General features: G+C 47.9%; 1 protein-coding gene, 1 long non-coding RNA gene and 1 pseudogene across 2 annotated transcripts in view; 2 read left to right on the top strand and 1 right to left on the bottom strand.

Annotated features, from left to right (window-relative positions):
- Window positions 1-1,314, top strand: part of LOC102174336 — a 45,146-nt pseudogene extending 43,832 nt beyond the window's left edge.
- Window positions 5,269-7,143, bottom strand: LOC108638196. Its single transcript, XR_001919634.1, has 2 exons — window positions 6,866-7,143; window positions 5,269-6,230 (listed from the first exon to the last, which is right to left on the bottom strand). It is a non-coding gene; the product is annotated as an uncharacterized LOC108638196 (long non-coding RNA).
- The window catches only part of TMEM94 (transmembrane protein 94), a 35,369-nt gene continuing 22,342 nt past the window's right edge, over window positions 6,197-19,223 (top strand). Inside the window, exons 1-2 of the mRNA XM_018063815.1 lie at window positions 6,197-6,309; window positions 18,642-18,774. Coding sequence (XP_017919304.1) covers window positions 18,751-18,774 — 24 coding nt within the window. The 5' untranslated portion in view covers window positions 6,197-6,309; window positions 18,642-18,750. The remainder of the gene's footprint in view (window positions 6,310-18,641; window positions 18,775-19,223) is intronic.

Here is a 19,223-nt window from a genome sequence, read left to right as displayed (position 1 = left end):
TCTTACAAAAGGGTACAAACGAATTTATCTACAAAGCAGAAATAGAGTTACAGATGTAGAAAACAAATTTATGGCTACCAGGGGAAAAGCGGTGGGGGAGGTGGGGGTGGGGGGGTAGGGTGGGGGTGGGGGTGGGGGGTGGTGGGGGCTTGGTGGGGGGGCTGGGAGGGGTGGAGGGGGGTTTGGTGGGGGGAGGCAAACTGGGAGGTTAGGCCTGACATATATACACTACTGTAGATAAAAGAGATAACTCACAAGGACCTACTCTATAGCACAGGGAACTCTGCTCAATACCCTGTAATGGCCTATATGGGAAAATAATACAAAAAAGAGTGGGTATATGTATATGTATAACTGATTTACTTTGCTGTACTCTTGAAACTGATACAACATTGCAAATCAACTATATTCCAATAAAAAATTTAAAAGTCCTAATATGGGAAGTGCGTTCGCGGCCCGGCGGATCTGTCTCTTGCTTCAACAGTGCTTGGACGGAACAGACCCAGGGACGCCCCTTGCTCCAGCCTCCGACCACCCTCCAACCTTTTTTCCAGTCGCAACCTCCGGAGTTAGCCACTCAGCTGTCCGCGATCACCGGGACCAGCCACCGTTTTAAAACTCATTATTACCGACCAATCACGAGCTCCCAGATTCGTCAGAATTATTCTACCGAGGGGGAGGCCGCCATCAACCGCCTGCGTAACATGCCTGAGCCTCCTACACCTCTCTCTCTCTGGGCTTCTATTTCGACCGCGACGATGTGGCCCTGGAGGGTGTGGGTCACTTTTTTCGCCAATTGGCCAAGAAGCGCGAGGGCGTGGAGCGTCTCTTGAAACTGCAAAACCAGCGTGGCGGCCGCGCCCTCTTCCGGGACGTGCAGAAGCCATCTCAAGATGAGTGGGGTAAAACCCAGGACGCCATGGAAGCCGCCCTTCTCGTAGAGAAGAACCTGAATCAAGCCCTGTTGGATCTGCATGGCCTGCTTCTGCCCGCGGAGACCCCCACATCTGTGACTTCCTGGAGAACCACTTCCTAGATGAGGAAGTGAAACTCATCAAGAAGCTGGGTGACCACCTGACCAACCTCCGCAGGCTGGCTGGTCCCCAGGCTGGGTTGGGCGAGTATCTCTTCCAAAGGCTTACAGAAGCTTACTAGGAGCTTCTGGAGACCAGTGGCCATTGAAGAACCCACCTAACATCAGGGCTGCCTGAAGCCCCTCTCTGCAGCCACTAGACAGCTTTTTAACACCCTGGAGCCCTCTCTCAAGCCTTGGACCAAATGGAAACGATAAAGCGTTTTGCAGCATAAAAAAAAAAAAAATGTCCTAACATGTAGTTTCTTATGTAAACTGTCCACATCCTTTGATCATTTGGTCCATCCTTTCAAAGAGCTTGTAAGTGTACATTGGGTGGTCTGAAACTTTGGCTGCAGCAAAAACCAATACTTAGCCATTTGCAGAATGTGGATCCCGAAACTGTGATTTCTGGCAAGGGACTCATTCCAATGGTGGTATTTAGCTCAGACAAGTTAAGTCTTAAGCAATTTCACCCTGTCACCTTTAAACACCTGATTAGGCTGAAAGGATGGCACAAGATGAAGGATGCTCCCATATAAGCTGGGAGGAGTGCGCTGCCGTGTGGCTGGGATTCGGCGTGTCACTCCTTGTTCAAAACCTTGAATCAGCCCTGCTGAGTTACTCACATTTCCTGACTCACCTCTCGTATCTCCATCTAGATGAAGCGAAGTCATAAATAAATAGAGGAATGTTTTCTGGCTGATGGTTTGTTCAGTACTTTGCTCTAAATTACCCCTTTGGAGGCAACTGGAGCTGAGCCAATACTTTGTCATTATAACCGACACCAGATGCGAGACTTCTCTGGCAGTCCAGTGGTTAAGACTTCACCTTCCAATGCACGGGGTGCAGTTCAGTCCTTCGTTGGGGAGCTAAGATCACACATGCCTTCTGGCCGAAAAAACCAAAACATGAAACAGAAGCAACTATAACAAATTCAATAAAGATTTTAAAAATATAATTGACAGTCATATGAAATCCAGGGTGTAGAAACCTTCTTTCTGCCCAGACCTCCAACTGATCACTAACTTTTTCCTAGTCTACCTGTAAAGATCTCTTAAGTTCTCTACTTCTTGCTGCCCAGCTGCCGCCACCTTAGCAAGGGGCTGCTCGGGTTAGTGCCATGCCTCCTCTCTGGGCCTCTCAAAGACACCCTTGCTTCCTTATGAGCCATTCTCTACTCAGCAGCCAAACTGAGGATTTTAAAAATGCCAGGCAGATCGTGGACACTCTTTCACTTCAAACCCTCCAACTGGGACTTCCCTGGTGGCACAGTAGATAAGAATCCACCTGCCAATGCAGGGGACACGGGTTCAACTCTTCATCTGGGAAGAATCCACACACCTCAGAGCACTAAGCCTGTGCACTACAACTACCGAGTGTGTGTTCTCGGGCCCTTGGGTCACAACTACTGAGCCCTCGCACCGAGAGCCTGTGCTCCGCAACAAGAGAAGGCACTGTAATGAGAAGTCCGCATGCCACAGTGAAGAGTAGCCCTCGCTCACTGCAACGAGAGAAAGCCCACTAAGACTCAGCACAGCCAAAAATAAATTTTAGAATTCTAAAAATCCATAAAACACTCCAATGGCTTTTTGATCTCTCAGAATAAAGCTCAGATTTGTTGTGTGATGGTCATAAAACCTAACAGAAGAGAGAAATAAGTATGGGCAGAGGCGACTGGGGTACAATGTGGAACAGGGCAGGATGACTGTGTTACATTTGCTAACCTTCCAAATGAAACAGAGCAGGACCCTATGGTCCTTGCCCCTCATGTCATCTGCCTGCCTTTTGTGTGCAGAACACTTTAGTCGAATAAGTTTGTCAGAGAAGTGAGAACATGTAGAAACAAAGGAAAACAGTCAGAGGAGGCCAAATAATAATAGTCTAGTCATTAAGCATAGTCAAGGACCTTTAGTTCCTGCTCGAGGGCTACAGATAATATTCTGAGCCATATCCTGAGTTGTCTTATAGATGCTGAAACCCTCACCAGGTGGAGAAGTTAACTACACGATGACCAGACTGTAACCTTGGAATAAGCTGTCACAGTTCTGAGAATTGGCTTCAAAGAAATGGAAACAAGCTGACTCTGAAACCGAAGGTTAACTGCACCTAAAACAACCAAGATGACGCTGGTCAGACCACCGACGACCAATGTGAAGACGACTGTCAGAGGTGACTGTGTGGTTTCTGCATGTAGCCCCCTCCTTTAGCCTACAGAAGCTTTCGCTCCCTGCTTGTCAGGGTGGGGGAGTTAGCCTTTGGACAGACCTCTGCTCTCCCCAGACCACCTGACCTGTTTGTAGGTCAGGAAGCAACAGTTAGAACTGGACATGGAACAACAGACTGGTTCCAAATAGGAAAAGGAGTATATCAAGGCTGCATATTGTCACCCTGCTTATTTAACTTATATGCAGAGTACATCATGAGAAATGCTGGGCTAGAAGAAACACAAGCTGGAATCAAGATTGCTGGGAGAAATATCAATAACCTCAGATATGCTGATGACACCATCCTTATGGCAGAAAGTGAAGAGGAACTAAAAAGCCTCTTGATGAAAGTGAAAGAGGAGAGTGAAGAAGTTGGCTTAAAGCTCAACATTCAGAAAACTAAGATCATGACATCTGGTCCTATCACTCCATGGCAAATAGATGGGGAAACAGTGGAAAAAGTGGCTGACTTTACTTTTCTGGGCTCGAAAATCACTGCAGATGGTGACTGCAGCCATGAAATTAAAAGATGCTTACTCCTTGGAAGGAAAGTTATGACCAACCTAGACAGCATATTGAAAAGCAGAGACATTACTTTGCCAACAAAGGTCCGTCTAGTCAAGGCTATGGTTTTTCCTGTGGTCATGTATGGATGTGAGAGTTGGAGTATAAAGAAAGCTGAGCCCCCGAAGAACTGATGCTTTTGAACTGTGGTGTTGGAGAAGACTCTTGAGAGTCCCTTGGACTGCAAGGATATCCAACCATTCCATCCTAAAGATCAGTCCTGGGTGTTCATTGGAAGGACTGATGTTGACGCTGAAACTCCAATGCTTTGGCCACCTGATGCGAAGAGCTGACTCATTTGAAAAGACTCTGATGCTGGGAAAGATTGAGGGCAGGAGGAGAAGGGGATGACAGAGGATGAGATGGCTGGATGGCATCACCAACTCGATGGACATGAGTTTGAGTGAACTCCGGGAGTTGATGATGGACAGGGAGGCCTAGCATGCTGCGGTTCATGGGGTCGCAAAGAGTTGGACACGACTGAGCGACTGAACTGAACTGAACTGCTCTCTCCACCACTTGCCCGTATCTGAAATAAGCAAATTTTCCTTTCCAGCAACCTGGCTGATTTATTGGCTTTTGAGTGGCGAGCAGCTGAACCCTACATCTTTTGGGTAACACCAATGCAGCTATATAAGCTTATGCATGGGGGTGGGGGTGGGGGCTTCCCTGGTGGCTCAGTGGTAAAGAATCCGCCTGACAATCCAGGAGATGCAGATTCACTCTCTGGGTCAGGAAGATCCCCTGGAGAAGGAAATGGCAACTCACTCAAGTATTCTTACTGAGAAATCCCATGAACAGCAAAGCCTGGCAAGTTACAGTCCACAGGGTGGCAAAGAGTTGGACATGACTTAGTGAGGGAACAACAAAGCCTTCTGGGATGAGGTAAAAAGAAGTAAGATAACAGACAATGGACTAGTTCAACTCAGCAAACTGGGTACCAGGCTCCAGGTAAGGTGCTGTGGAGACTGCCAGGATAACCAAGCTGCCTTCAAGGAGCCTGAAGTCCTACAAAAATTATTCTGCGCAAAGCATACTTTTGTAAAGGCAGCAATGCAATGAGGGTACAAAAGCACAATGCTATAGAGAGAGTTTCAATGACTAAAAGTCTGGGAAGGCTTTTGGGCAGGTAGTATTTGAGGTAGACTTTTAGGATGGGTGTGTATTTGAACACTGGCTTTATTGGTAGGAAAGAATCTGCAAAGCACAAAAATCCTCTTGGGCAAAGGAGCAGAGGTGGGAGAGTCCCAAAGGCAACTAGGGGATAGTGGTAAATCTGTGGCTGTAGGAATAGCTCAGCTTGTGGGAGTTAAGCCTGGAAATGTATGTCTGGGTCAATTTATGAGGGGCTTTGAACGTCAGACAGAGAGATTTGGACTTTTTCTATTTGCAGAGATAAACTGCAGATTTTTGTTTGCAGGAAAGTGACACAATTCCATCAGTTTTATTTTAAGATTCCAGTCTACCAGTTCTAGACACAGATAAAACAGTTCAAACATACAAGGGTAGGCACCGAAATGGCACCTTCTTGTCCAGCTGCAAAGAAAGAGAGATTTAAATTACATAATTAAATTCATTCATAGGGAAAAGGGGCTCTTACTTCCCAGGGCCAGCCATGACTGTCCTTCAATTTTATAAACAGACACAAAACCAAAAAACAAAACCCTAACTCTCCAGCCTTAGATCTCTGGGAAGAGAGAAGTAAATACTGACACAGCTTGCTTTGTTTTCCCAAGAGAGGTCTCCCAGGCGATGTCTCTATCTAGAAAAAAAAAAATTTTTTTTTTTTAAACTTGTTTTTCCCCTTAGAGTTCAGTTAAGCTGAGGAGAAAACTGCAGGATTGCCTTAGATTCTCCAGCTTTGATTGGAACAGTACTGATCCCCAGGGACTCCCTCCAAGGTCTCTGAGCGTCGAGGTGTCTCTAAGGCATTTGTTCCCAGCAACAAGGAGGGTAGTTAGAAGTCGGAGACACAGGCGCTCTGCTCTGCAAAGGGCTTATTTTAAAAAGAAAGGCGGGGGGCGGAAGGCCCTGTCGATCTTTCCAGGATAATTCCGTGGGAAAATGAATCGAGCTGAAAGCCGTGCCCTCGTCCCTGACTGAGACCTCTGGCTCAGTAACCGCCGGAGAACGACGCTCAAGGATGGACAGCGGTTGTGAGCTCTCCCGCCGGCAGCATTTGGCACTCAATTCCGCCAGGCTCCCAGAGGGGCGGTTGTGGCTACAGCCTCGCGCTCCACTCTGCCAATAAGAAGCTGGAAATCCTCCCCGTCTCGGATTTTGGCCAATCGGCGCCCAGGACTTTAGCGAGCGAGGTAGCGGTCTCCATTGTCGGAGAAGGAGGCAAACCCCTTTGGAGTTGCCAGTAACGGACATGGCCGCGGCCCCTGGAGGAGGGGACGTGAAGTGAGGAGGGGGCAGGGAGGGGAGAGGACGCGGGCGAGGAAGACCGGTCCCCGGGCCCCGGTAAGTACGAGAAGGCCCGTGGCCCGAAGCAAGGGGAGCACAGGGGCGTGGGGCCCGGCCTTCCGCCTCGGGATTCCTGGCCGAGGGGAGGGGAGTCTGGGGTCTGCACCCAGGGAATGGCCTCGAGGGAATCCCTTTCGGTCGAGGAGTCCAGGAACTGGCTTTTGCCTCCAGCTCTTGGCCATTTCCTTCCTCTCAGGGGCTCACACTTGCCCCTCGGCCCTGGCTTGGCCCCTTGGGGGTCCCGCGTCAAAAATCGAAGCCTCCCGCCAACAAAAGACTCCCTGCCCCGGGAGTGACCGTGCCTGGGCCCTTGCCCGGACGGCCTCCAGCGCTGGCGTCCAGTTTATTCATAGGGTCTCTGGGAGTGCCCCACCTCCGGCCCTCAGTTCGGACGGTTGTCTCCCCTGCGCGCGCTCTCAAATGCCGCCGGGGCCTTGTGCTGATCACGACCCCGGTGTCCAGGTGGACGGAACCGGAGGTTGCTTCTCCGCGCAGAGCGGCGGACGTTGCGGTTTGGAGCGTGCCCGGCCTCCCCCTCCCCGCCCCTTTCTACCTTTCCCGAAGGTTTCAAGACTCTTTGGAAGCAGCAGGAGTCACTGCCACCCTTTAAACTGCTGCCTCTGCTGTGCTCTGGCTCCTCAGCGCCTCACCGCTGAAGCCTGTATTTAGAGTCCCTCGTGTGCAGCGACGTGAGGCCCTGCCCGGTGCCAGATACGAGGGAAACCCTGCTCTTTCATTGGTGTGTAACCACCGGCTGCACTTCGGAGTGCTCATTGATATGGTCACGTGCTGCTTCATCCCACCCTCTGTGTGTGTGTGGCTCTTGGAGAGGTGGGGAAAGGTAGGGAGTGCTGTGTTGAATCCTATTTTCCTTCTTGGTGTGTGATTTTGTACACCAGGACGATGCTAGTTTTCTCATGCTTTATCCAAGACACTTCAGTTAAGCCTGGGTACTCTTAGAAGATGAAGTCAAGAGGGAGTTTTAACGTTTTATTTTACAGATATGGGGACTAACTATTGTTGTTTAGTCCTTAAGTCGTGTCTTACTCTTTTGCCACCCCATGGACTGTATAGACCGCCAGGCTCCTCTGTCCATGTGATTTCCCAGGCAAGAATACTGGAGTGGGTTTTCATTTCCTTCTCCAGGGCATGTTCCCCACCCAGGGATTGAACCCATGTGTCTTGGAATTGGCAGGCGGATTCTTTACCACTGAGCCACCTGGGAGGCCTGGGACTAACTGTTGAGAGAAGCAAAGGGCCAGGGCCAGGGTCACCAAGGTCATCAAATCCAGATTCTTGAGCTCTTTACCCATTAGAGCATGTCCTCTCCTAGGTGTGATCCGAGAAAACCAAGTTCCCTATTTTTTCTCAGCCTCTTGTAGGGTGGTTGTGAGCCTTAAATAAGGTGGTCTGTATGTATAGAATCCCTTGCATGGGATCTTTGTGTGTTAGTCGCTCAGTCATGTCGGACTCTTTGTGACCCCATGGACTGTAGCCCACCAGGCTTCTCTATCCATGGGATTTTTCCAGTCTAGAGTATCAGAGTGGTTTGCCATTCCCTTCTCCAGAGGATCTTCCCACTCCAGGAATGGAACCTAGGTATCCTGCATTGCAGGCAGATTCTTTACCATCTGAGCCGCCAGGGAATCCCTTTGCATGGGTCTAGCATTTACTTCATATATTTTGCATTTATTAATTTTAAGTAACCAACAAGTAGTTCACTGGCTGATTAATAGTTATTGTGGTCTCTCTTTGTGGGTGTAAATTAGTGATTCTCAGGGGAGGCGGGGGTGGGGCGAGTGGAGTCAGGGCAAGGTAGCACTTTCTTGGTTTCAGGGAACTCAGCAGTGTAATTAGAGGTGTTATTAAGAGAGTGTGATTGTGTATAAGAGCAGTGTGGAAACAGAAAAAAGTCAAGAAGCAGTGAAGAAGAAATATTATGGTGGTATGTCTTTATGGTGATCTGGGCAAAAGAAGAGCCAGTGTGTTCCAGCGAGGCAGTTTTAAATAAGGAAAAAGGGCACCAGGTTCATTATCTAAAAAGTTAGGTAAAAGAAAAAGGTAAAACTGATCCATGGAATAGAAAAAAATCACTATGAAGATCAGAAGACACTAGAATGTAGACTGTCATTAAGTGTGAAACTGGGGCTAGATGTTCACATAAAATCCACATACCCTGGAAGGCTTATTTCAGCTGCACCTTCCTTTCTCACTGATTTTTGTCAGAACGACAAGTAGGGAAACTGGCTAAGACCGTGGAGAAGTGCCTTGCCCAGGGAGGTGGAGTACAAACCATCCCGTTGATAACCAGCTGCCAAAGAAGTGAGAGTTAACTGCCCTTGAACCGCCTCCACCCCCTCCTTGTTTGTGGTGACCCGACCGGGGAGAGCCAGGGCTGGGCGGTGAGATGGGAGCAAACAGAAAGCCCTTCACATTTCTATTTTGAGAAGTTGCTAGGGAGGACCAGCTCCAAGGGTTGAGAATCAGCCTTTTGGAAAGCTTAACTCCTGCGGAACTCATGAGAAAGGCAGGTTGAAATCCTTTGGTTCCTCCCACTGGTCCTTCCCTAATGTTGAGCTTGGGAAACAATTTCTGTATAGAGAGGGAAGCATGCTATTGTAAACATGAGCTACCCAGCGGTCCGCAACCGTTCTAGCACCAGGGACCGATTTCATGGAACACAGTTTTTCCGTGGATTATGGGGGGATGGTTTGGGGATGATTCAAGTGCGTTATGTTTATTGTGCACTTTATTTTTATTATTATTACATCAGCTGCACCTCAGATCATTGAGCATTAGACCCTGGAGGTTGGAGACCATGACCTACAACCCAAGGCGCGACTGAACCTCACCCAACTCAAGTTTGAGTTCTGATAATAACCTTTCCCAAATCCACTCACTCCTGGTGTTTAAGTGTAAAGGTTCCCAGTCTTAGTTGGCACATCTCCGCTCATCAGTGGGTGCTAATCTTTTTAATCTGATTATTGTGTCAGCATTGTTGTTTTTATTTACTCATTTATTTTGACTGCACTGGGTCTTTGTTGCTGTTTGAGGGCTTTCTCTAGTTGTGGCGAGCAGGGGCTGCTCTCTAATAGCTGTGTGAGGGCTTCTCATTGCAGTGGCTTCTCTTGCTGCAGAGTGTGGGCTCTTGAGCACTCAGGCTTCAGTAGTTGCAGTCGTTGTGACACATGGGCCTAGTTCCCCAGAGGCATGTGGAATCTTCCTGGACCAGGGATCGAACCCGTGTCCCCTGCGTTGGCAGATGGATTCTCAACCACTGGACCACCAGGGAAGTCCTGTTTTTTTTTTTTTTTTTTTCAATCCATACATCATAATTTATTTCATTTTTTCCAAAAGTTGCTAAGTGCTTTTTTTCTCCAAATGAGATTTTTAATTAAAAAATTTTGTTATTGGAGTATAATAGCTTTACAATGCTGTGTAAATTTCTGCTGTGTCAGCCTTGTTTTCATGAGAGCATCTTTTTCTACCTAAAAGATAGGCTGCTTTAAAAACATTCTTTGAACAAAACAAAACATTCTTTGAACCCCCGTTTCTGAGCAGGTCCAGATTTGTTTACAGTACACAGGTGAACTAAAGGCTAAGCCGCAGCAGGAATGTTTTTCTTCCGAACGGACCGGCCAGCCAGAATGTGTGGTTGGGTGACCAGCTTAATAATAAGCTTTGCCTGCGGCTGCCACGCCAGTAGTAAACAGGATCACATGGCATGGCAAGTAGGTTAAGGGCCAGATTAGACCTGAGCTGATGCCTGCATCCAGAGGCCTGAAGGGATGCGGAATGAGGGGTACCCAAGGGAAGGAGACCCTTTCAGGGCTCACAGTGGCCTTTGGGAAACTAGAAATATTATAATTAAGAATATGAATACTATAGTGTGAATAGTATATGAATGAATAGTATGACTATGAATAGTGTAATTATATAATATGAACTTAGTTTTCTTAATGTCAGTATCTTCTTTTTGTTTTAAAGCCTTTATTGAATTTGACCATAAACATCCCTAAAGTCGTCATGGAATGCACTGCTTGTAAGCCAGAACCAATTTAAAAATCAGAAGTTGCTGACTTTTTAAATATATTGTGGTAAAATATACATAACACAACACTTACCATTTTAACCAGTTCAGTGGGTTCAATACATTCATATTGTTACACAGCCATCACCACCATCTATCTCCAGAGCTGTTTTGTTTTCCCAGACGGAAACTCTGTCCCTGTTAAACACTTACCCCCGCCATTCCCCGCTCCTTAGTCCCCGGAAACCACCATTCTACTTTCTGTCTGTAGGAGTTTGACTCCTCTAGGAACCTCGTGTCAGAAGAAACATACGGTATTTGTCCTTTCGTGACTGGCTTATTTCACTTTGGGCTTCCTTGGTGGCTCAGATGGTAATGAATCTGTCTGCAATGTGGGAGACCTGGTTCATCCCCTGGGTCAGGAAGATCCCTTGGAGAAGGGAATGGCAACCCACTCCAGTACTCTTGCCTGAAGAATTCCACAGACAGAGAGGATCCTGGTGGGCTACTGTCCCTACGGAGTCAAAGAGTCGGACATGACTAAGCGACTTTCACTCACTATTTCAAATAGTGTAAGCCTGAAAAGTTCTTTGATGTTGCAGCACACGTGAGAATGTTCTTCCTTTTAAAGATGGACTAATAGTCCATTGTATGCATCAGACACATTTTGCATATCCATTCATCTGTTGATGGACGCTTGGGTTGCTTCCACTTTTGCTGTTGTGAATAATGCTGCTGAGTGTACACATATCTGTTTGGATCCCTGATATCACATCTCGTGGGTATATACCCAGAAGTGAGAGGTTGCTGTGTTTTTTTTTTTTTAAGATACATGTGGTGTATTCACATGGTACATTCAAAAGGCACAAAAGCATATACAGTGAAAATTCTTCCTCCCACTTCTGTCATCAGTTACTCAGTTCCAATTTATTAATATCTTTTGTAGGTTGTGCTTTTGGTATTGACTCTAAGAAATCCAACCCAAAGTTAACAAAGGTTTTCCTCTTATTATTTCTTCTTTTTACTTTTCCATTTAGCTCTATGAGCCATTGCTGGTTAATTCTTGTATATGGTGCAAACTATATTTACAAACTTTTGAGTTTTTTTTTTTTTTTAATATCTGATTAGTTGTTCCAGCATGATTTGTTGAAAAGACTGTCTTTTCTACAGCGAATTGCCTTTGTACCTTTCTCAAAAATCAATCGACCATAATTGTCTGGATCTATTTCTAGACCCTATTACCAGGCCAATACCACACTGCATCGATTAGTGTAGCTTTACAGAACCTTGAAGTCCGGTGGTGAAAATATTCCAGCTTTGTTCCCTTGGGGTAGTCTAATTTGATTGTCTCTTGCTGTGAGTGGAGTTGAGCATCTTTTCATAGGTAGATGCTCCTGGATTTCTTGATTTCATAGTCTCTTGGAATTAGAAGAGACCATAGAAGGTCATCTCTTTCTTATTTGCTGCCTGATGTATTTATTAGCTCCATAATTTCCCACCATTGCTTGGATCCCTCTGGTGATGGGGAGCCCATGGCCTCTTAGGTAGCCTCTTCCATTTTTTAAATGCAGTTTTAACTATGTAATGAAATCGCTCGAGAGTTCCCTGGTGGCCCAGTGGTTAGGATTCTAGGCTTTCACTGTCGTGGCCTGGATTCAATCCCTGGTCAGGGAACTGAGAATCCCACAAGCCTTGTGGCCAAAAAACAAAAACGAAGGAAAGATATTGTTCCTATTACGTCTCAGTCAGCCTCCCTGTAGCCTCCTTACCCTAGCCTAGGCCCTGTCGTCGGAGCCTCCCAGAGTAAGCCTGGCCCTTCTTTCCCCTGGCAGCCACCGTGCCCTTCTAGCCCTGCTCAGACCTGACGTGTTTTTGGTATGTGTCCTAGCTAAGGGTGGTTAGCCCTTGGCTCAGCTCCTGGTTCAGCTGGTTCAGCTCCTTCCACTATTTCTCACGTCATAGATTCTCCAGCCTGGCTGTTTCTGTCTGGAGACCTTCCACTTTCGTCAGTGTCCTTAGCAGTGTATGATGCAGAAATGAACAAATTGGTTCAGGTGTGCTCTGAAATGTGCAAGCAGGAGAGATACTTTTCTCTCTTGGGGTACTTAGCATGTCTGTTGTTACTGTTGTTCTGTCTCCTAAGTCATGTCCGACTCTTTGCAACCCCATGAACTGCAGCACACCAAGCTTCCCTGTCTGTCACTAGCTCCCAGAGTTTGCTCAAACTCATGTCTATTGAGTCGGTGACACCAACCAACCATCTCATCCTCTGTTGCCTCTTTCTCCTCTTGCCCTCAGTCTTTCCCAACATCAGGGTCTTTTCCACTGAGTCGGCTCTTCTCATCAGGTGGCCAAATTATTGGAGCTTCAGCTTTAGCATCAGTCCTTCCAATGAGTAGTCAGAGTTGATTTCTTTTAAGATTGACTAGTTTGATCTCCTTGCTGTCCAAGGTACTCTCAAGAGTCTTCTCCAGCACCACAGTTTGAAAGCATCAGTTCTTTGACCTAAATATGAATGAACTCTGGGTGGCCATGCCACTTATTTTGAAACCGCTTCCCAGGTGGTGCTAGTGGTAAAGAACCTGCCTGCTGGTACAGCAGGTTCAGTCCCTGTGCTGGGAAGATCCCCTGGAGGAGGGCACGGCAACCCACTCCAGTATTCTTGCCTGGAGAATCCCATCTTCCCAGGGAGAGGCCTGGCGGGCTGTGGTCCATGGGGTCACAAAGAGTCAGACGCGACTGAAACAACTTAGCATGCGAGCCATTTATAGTAGTTTTATACGGTAGTTTAAAGTTTTTTTTTTAGTTAATTTATTTTTAATTGAAGGATAATTGCTTTACAGTGTTTTCCACAGTAGTGTTTTTTAAATTTATTTTTAACTGAAGGATAATTGCTTTAGAATGTTTTATACGGTAGTTTTTGAACCTAAGGACCGGAATTAATATTGAATCTCTTACAGTTGAGTTGAATCTATTACATTTGGCCCATCGTTTCTGCCTGTTGATAGCTTCTTGGAGCTTGGCTTTGATCTCCTTTCCAGGCTTGTGCTACCCAAGAATTTGATTAGCATGCCGTCTGTTTCCTCACCCAAGTCACTGATAAAACTACTGACTAGGATGCCACCAAGGACAGAACTCTGAGACTTGTGATTAAAAACCTCCCTCCCTCCCGCATCAGTCAGCACACTTTGGACACTGCTGTTTGGCTGAAGTCCACCAAATTGTGTTTTTGATGTGTTGGGTGTGCCTAGAATGCCACCATAGCTAACAGAGAGGTGTGGACAGCCAGCTCCTCAGCTAGTCCTCAACCTGAACGTTGGGTACCCACTTAAGCTCTCTTTTTAAAAAAGGAAAAGGTTTGTTTACTTTTGGCTGCGCTGGTCTTGGCTGCTGTGTGCGGGCTTTTTGTTTTCTTCTCTAGTCGTGGCGCCTGGGCATCTCACTACAGTGGCTTCTCCTGTTGTGGAGCACGGGCTCTGGACGCACTTAGTTGCCCTGAGACCTGCCGGATCTTCCCGGAGCAGGGATTGAACCCATGTCCCCTGCGTTGTCAGGAGGAATCTTATCCACTGGACCACCAGGAAAGCCCCCATCCCTTACCTAGCTCCTTTTGATGCTGGTTCTGAGCCTGGCAACAGGAAGCATCCACCACTTCATTTTCATCGCCTCCTTTGTTGAGACACTCATCACAGCGAACCAGGGTGATTGTCATTTTCTTCTAACTCTCCTGCCTGTAATTTCTCTCCCTTTCTCCTCTGATCCATTCTCTACCCTCTTACAATCCCAAGACCTACTCAGAGACCTCCAGTGACTCCTCAGGGTGCCTTTGTTGCAAGAGTTTCTGATTTCCCTGTCCTGTGTGGTCCTTCATTTATTTCTTCACTCTGACCTACCCAGGCCTTCTGCTCTAACCAAATAGGTCAGCTCACTGTCTTTCAAAAAGGCTTCTGCATTTCTTCCTCGGTGACTTGGTTGGACTCGTGACCCTTGCTTAGGTAAGTCTTCCTCCTACACACCTGTTGGCAATTCTCATTTAGCGTTTCGAGGCCAACTTGAATTTTAGTTATCTTTTTTTCAGAATAGCCCAAACCACTGTATTTTAAATCCCTCTAGGGAAGGGACCTCATCTTACAGTTCTTTGAAAACAGGACCATTCGTTAGACTTACCAAGTATCTGCCATTGTAACACACTGTCGGCCCTGGATAAATGCTTCATTATCCTTCTCTTTTAGATCGGCCACATCCGGCATGTGCCAGGCATTTTAAAGATCGGCTATACCTCAGATTCCACTGTACATTCTGAGAATCAGCTCTATGGAAGCAAGTCTATTTTCATACAATAAAACATACCTGTTTATCAGGTTGGCCAAAAAGTAAGATGTTGCAAAAAACCCGAACAAATATTTTTGCCAACCCCTTAAGTATATAGTTCAAAGAATTTTGACAAATGTATACATCCCATAACCACCACTCACAGTCACAATATTAAACAAAAGATCTCTGTGTCATTTGTGGTCATTCCCTCTCCCTGACCCCAGGCAACTCCTGATCTGCTTGCTGCCATGATTGATTAGTTTTGCCTGTTCTGAAGTTAATGTGGGCTTCCCAGGTGGCTCAGTGGTGAAGAATTCACATGCAGTGTAGGAGAGACAGATCCAATCCCTAGGGCTAGAAGATCCCCTGGAGAAGAAAATGGCAACCCCATGGACAGAGGAGCCTTGTGGGCTACAGTCCGTAGGGTCGCAAAGAATCAGACACTACTTAATGACTAAACAACAATAACTTTTATGTAAATTGGATCATACAATAGGCACTCTTTTGTGAGTGGCTTCTCTTGCTCACCAGATGTGTTTGGTATTCAGCCACATTGTTGTGTGTATCAGTTGCATGTATGTATTTGTTGCTGGGTAGAATTCCATCATGTGCGTTAACCATAACACGTTCATGCATTCACCTGTGAGTGGTAGTTGTTCATTCGCTGGGTCACGTCTGACTCTTTGCGACCCCATGGACTGCAGCACACCAGGCTTCCCTGTCCGTCACCATCTCCCGAGGCCTGCTCAGACTTGTCCATGGAGTTGGTGATGCCATCCAACCATCCTATCCTCTGTCATCCCCTAATTCTCCTGCCTCCAACCTTTCCCAGGATCAGGGTCTTTTCTAATGTGTTGGCTGGCCAAAGGTGGCCAAAGTATTAGAGCTTCAGCTTCAGCATCAATCCTTCCAGTGAATATTCAGGATTGATTTCCTTTAGGATTGACTGGTTTGACCTCCTTGCAGTCCAAGGGACTCTCAAGAATCTTCTCCAGCACCACAGATTGAAAGCATCCATTCTTCGGTGCTCAGCCTCCTTAATGGTCCAACTCTCACATCCATACATGACCACTGGAAAAACCATAGCTTTGACTGTATGGGCCTTTGTCGGCAAAGTAATGTCTCTGCTTTTTAATATGCTCTCTAGGTTTGTCATAGCTTTTCTTCCAAGGAGCAAGCATCTTTTAATTTCATGGCTGTAGTCATCGTCAGCAGTGATTTTGGAGCCCAAGAAAATAAAGTCTTTCACTGTTTCCATTGTTTCCCCATCTATATGCCATGAAGTGATGGGACTGGATGCCATGATCTTAGTTTTTTCAATGTTGAGTGGACATTTGCGCACCTGTGAGTGGATATTTTGCATTATTCCAGTTTGGGGCTACTTTGAATGAAATTGCTATGAATATTTTTGAGGGTGTATATTTTGATTGCTTGGTCACTTAATAAGTGTTTATAGTTGGCCCTTGAACTGCATGAGTCCACTTATATATATATTTCTTTCACTGAATACGAACCAGAATGCTACATAATCTATGGTTGGTTGAATCCATAAAGGCAGGACCGTAAATTGGAGGGCTGACTGTAAAGTTACACATGGACTTTCCACCACACTCCGAGGATGAGGTGGTGGTGTCAGAGGTTGGTGCCTCTAACCCCCGCCTTTTTCAGCCATCACCTCTACTTTATCAGAGGCTGCCAAAATGTTTTCCTAAGTGGTTATACCATGTGATAGTGCCACCAGCAATTTTCAAGTTTGTGTCCTCACCGATAGTAGGTACTGTCAGTATTTTTCATGGTAGTCGCTTTTATGGATGTGTGTTGGGCTTCCCAGGTGGCGCTAGTGGTAAAGAACTTGCCTGCCAGTGCAGGAGACGAAAGAGACGTGGGTTCGATCCCTGGGCCAGGACAATCCCCTGGAAGAGGGCACTGCAATCCACTCCAGTATTCTTGCCTGGAGAACCCCATGGACAGAGGCGCCTGGCGGGCTACAGTCCATAGGGTTGCAGAGTTGGACATGAGTGAAGAGACTTAGCACACATCCACGTATGGGTGTGTATCAATATTAATACTGTGAAATAGGTATCATCACTCCCATTCATTGAACAAGGACACTGAGGCTCAGAGAGGCAGGTGATTCGCCAAGGTCATTTGGCACTTGGCACATGATGGAGCCAGGATTTGAACCCACCGGTGTTTGGCTTTGAAGCCTGTGGGTTTTTTCACCATGGGCGGGGAGTAGACCTGGCCCTTTAAAGACACAGCTACTGGTTTCGAATTAGGCAGTTAGGGCCGGCTCTCTCCCAGAATCCCATGTATGGAGTGATGGGAACACAGAGACTCACAGAAGAATGTCGTGCTCCTGGCTGCCCTTTCGGAGCTGCTGTGGTTCCAGCTGGCCGCACAGTCGTCTCACCCTGGTAGTGTTGGCGGGGAAGTTGAGCAGAATCTCCGCCTGGCTCCTGATGCCTCTCTCTGTGCGGTGACTGCCTCTTCCAGCCCCCGCTGGGACGGGCTGTCATGGGGACCTTGAGCTGTCCTTGTAAACAGGGCCTGGGTGCCCGAGTCAGAGCGGCCTCTGGGAGATGTGCACTCAGCCTCCCCAGATCCCATGTCAGCTGGCTGCCTGTGACCTCTGGGACTGTGAGAGCCCTGCTTGGCAGAGCAGAGGGACGGGCAGACTCAGCCATGCAGGCCCGTGAGGGATCAGATGGGAACGTGGGTCGGATTTAGTGCCTGCAGCGCATGGGCCTCCTGCCTGGGGTCCTCTGGACACAGCTTTTTTTTTTTTTTAATTGTTTCTAGACAGTTCTCCTGGGCTTCTGAGCAGCTCCGCTTAACAAGGCTGTGCTGTCGGCCACAAGAGAACTGTTAGAGAGCAGGTTACTTTGCTCTCTCCGCAGCTAATTGGCCTTCCCAGGTGGCGCTAGTGGTAAATAACCCACCTGCCAATACAGGAGACATAAGAGACGTGGGTTCGATCCCTGGGTGGGGAAAATCCTCTGGAGGAGGTCACGGCAACCCACTCCAGTATTCTTGCCTGGAGAATCCCATGGACAGAGGAGCCTGTCGGGCTGCAGTCCATAGGGTCGCAGAGTTGGACACGACTGAAGCAACTTAGCCTGCGCGCACGCATGCGTGCACTCTTTACCCAAACACTCATCTGAAATGATAAAGTGAATGGCTGAGGGTCAGGGATTATATGGGGAGGGAGGAGGAGGTGAGACTAATCTTCATTTTCCACATTATTGTTGCCTTGGACCCTTCAGCCTGGGGCACCCGCCCAGGTGAGCACTGCCCCATTGACCAGCTGCAAGAGAGGCCCACGTTTGCATACGGAGTGTGTTTCCCACAAGGTGGAGCAAGCAAGTCTCTACCCCGATCATCTCTGCCGCTCTCTCCACCATTTGCCTGATTATTCCGGTTGTATCTAGATTCCAGTTTACCTTCACTTTTTTGGGGGAGGGGCTGCACCGTGTGACATGCAGGATTCCTAGTTCCCTAACCAGAGATCGAACCCACACCGTCTGCAGTGGACACGTAAACACTGGACCACCAGGCAAGTCCCATACCTTCTCTTTTAAAGAGACAAGGAGGGGCTCCTCTGGTGGTTCAGTGGTTAAGACTCTGCACTTCCACTGCGGGAGGTGTGGGTCCCGTCCTTGGTTGGGGAACTGAGATCTCGCATGCCATGCAGTGCTGCCAAAAATAAAGAGCTAATGAGCCACGGCTTTTCCTGCTCACTGAAAGGAGCAAAGCGTACATGCCTCCAAAAATGAGGGTTAAAAGAGGGGAAGCTTGCAGCCCTCCAGCATCCCCTCCGTAGCCGTCTCCCTCCTGACTTCACAAAGCTGCCAGCTGCCAGGACAGGCTGGGGCCCAGCGGTCAGGGCACCGTCTCCTCCACGTCCTGCTCGACTGTTGAGGTGATCCTCTTGTGTTTCACAGAAGCGGCCCCATGGGACCTCTTTCTTCTTTTTTTCCCCCAGATGTCACGGTGACTGTGACAGAGTCACTGGGGTTCGTACATGTTGCAGAGGAACCTTCCTTTCGGGGGTGGCCACCTTCCTCTGGGCATGCCTGCAGTACTCTGGGCCCATGGACCTGAAAGAGAAGCACGAGGTAGGCCGTGATGGTTGCCCTCCTGGGGACTGTGTGTTTCTGTTGGACTTTCCGACCTGTGTTTGCCTGGGAGGTCCTCGTGAGGGCGCTTGACACTGACAGTGAGAGGTGGGGTGTATGGTTCTGGGGCTTGGAGCACGTGATCTGATCCCTCGATGAGGCTATTGACGGCCGGAATGCACAGACTCCGCGAGCTGGGACTCAAGGGCAGAGGGTGGACCAGTGAACGTGGCTGCGTGGAGCCGGTTCCCGATCGGGGTTGGGTCCCAGCCAGTTTCCACTCCTCGCCCAGGGCTGTGTAATTTCACTTGTTTGCTGTCTGCCCCAACCTGCCGAGCCGTGTTGAGTATTGTCCAGCGCCCTCTCTCTGGTTAGGGAAGAGCTCCCCAGTCAGACTCCAGGCACAGCTGCTGAATCAGCTGGGGGTGAGCCCCCCGGCGGTCCAGGCG

The sequence above is a fragment of the Capra hircus genome, chromosome 19 (assembly GCF_001704415.2).
Source record: "Capra hircus breed San Clemente chromosome 19, ASM170441v1, whole genome shotgun sequence".
NCBI classification, from domain to species: domain Eukaryota; kingdom Metazoa; phylum Chordata; class Mammalia; order Artiodactyla; family Bovidae; genus Capra; species Capra hircus.
Note: the sequence above shows the minus strand (reverse complement) of the source record. Positions and strands in the feature narration are given on the sequence as shown.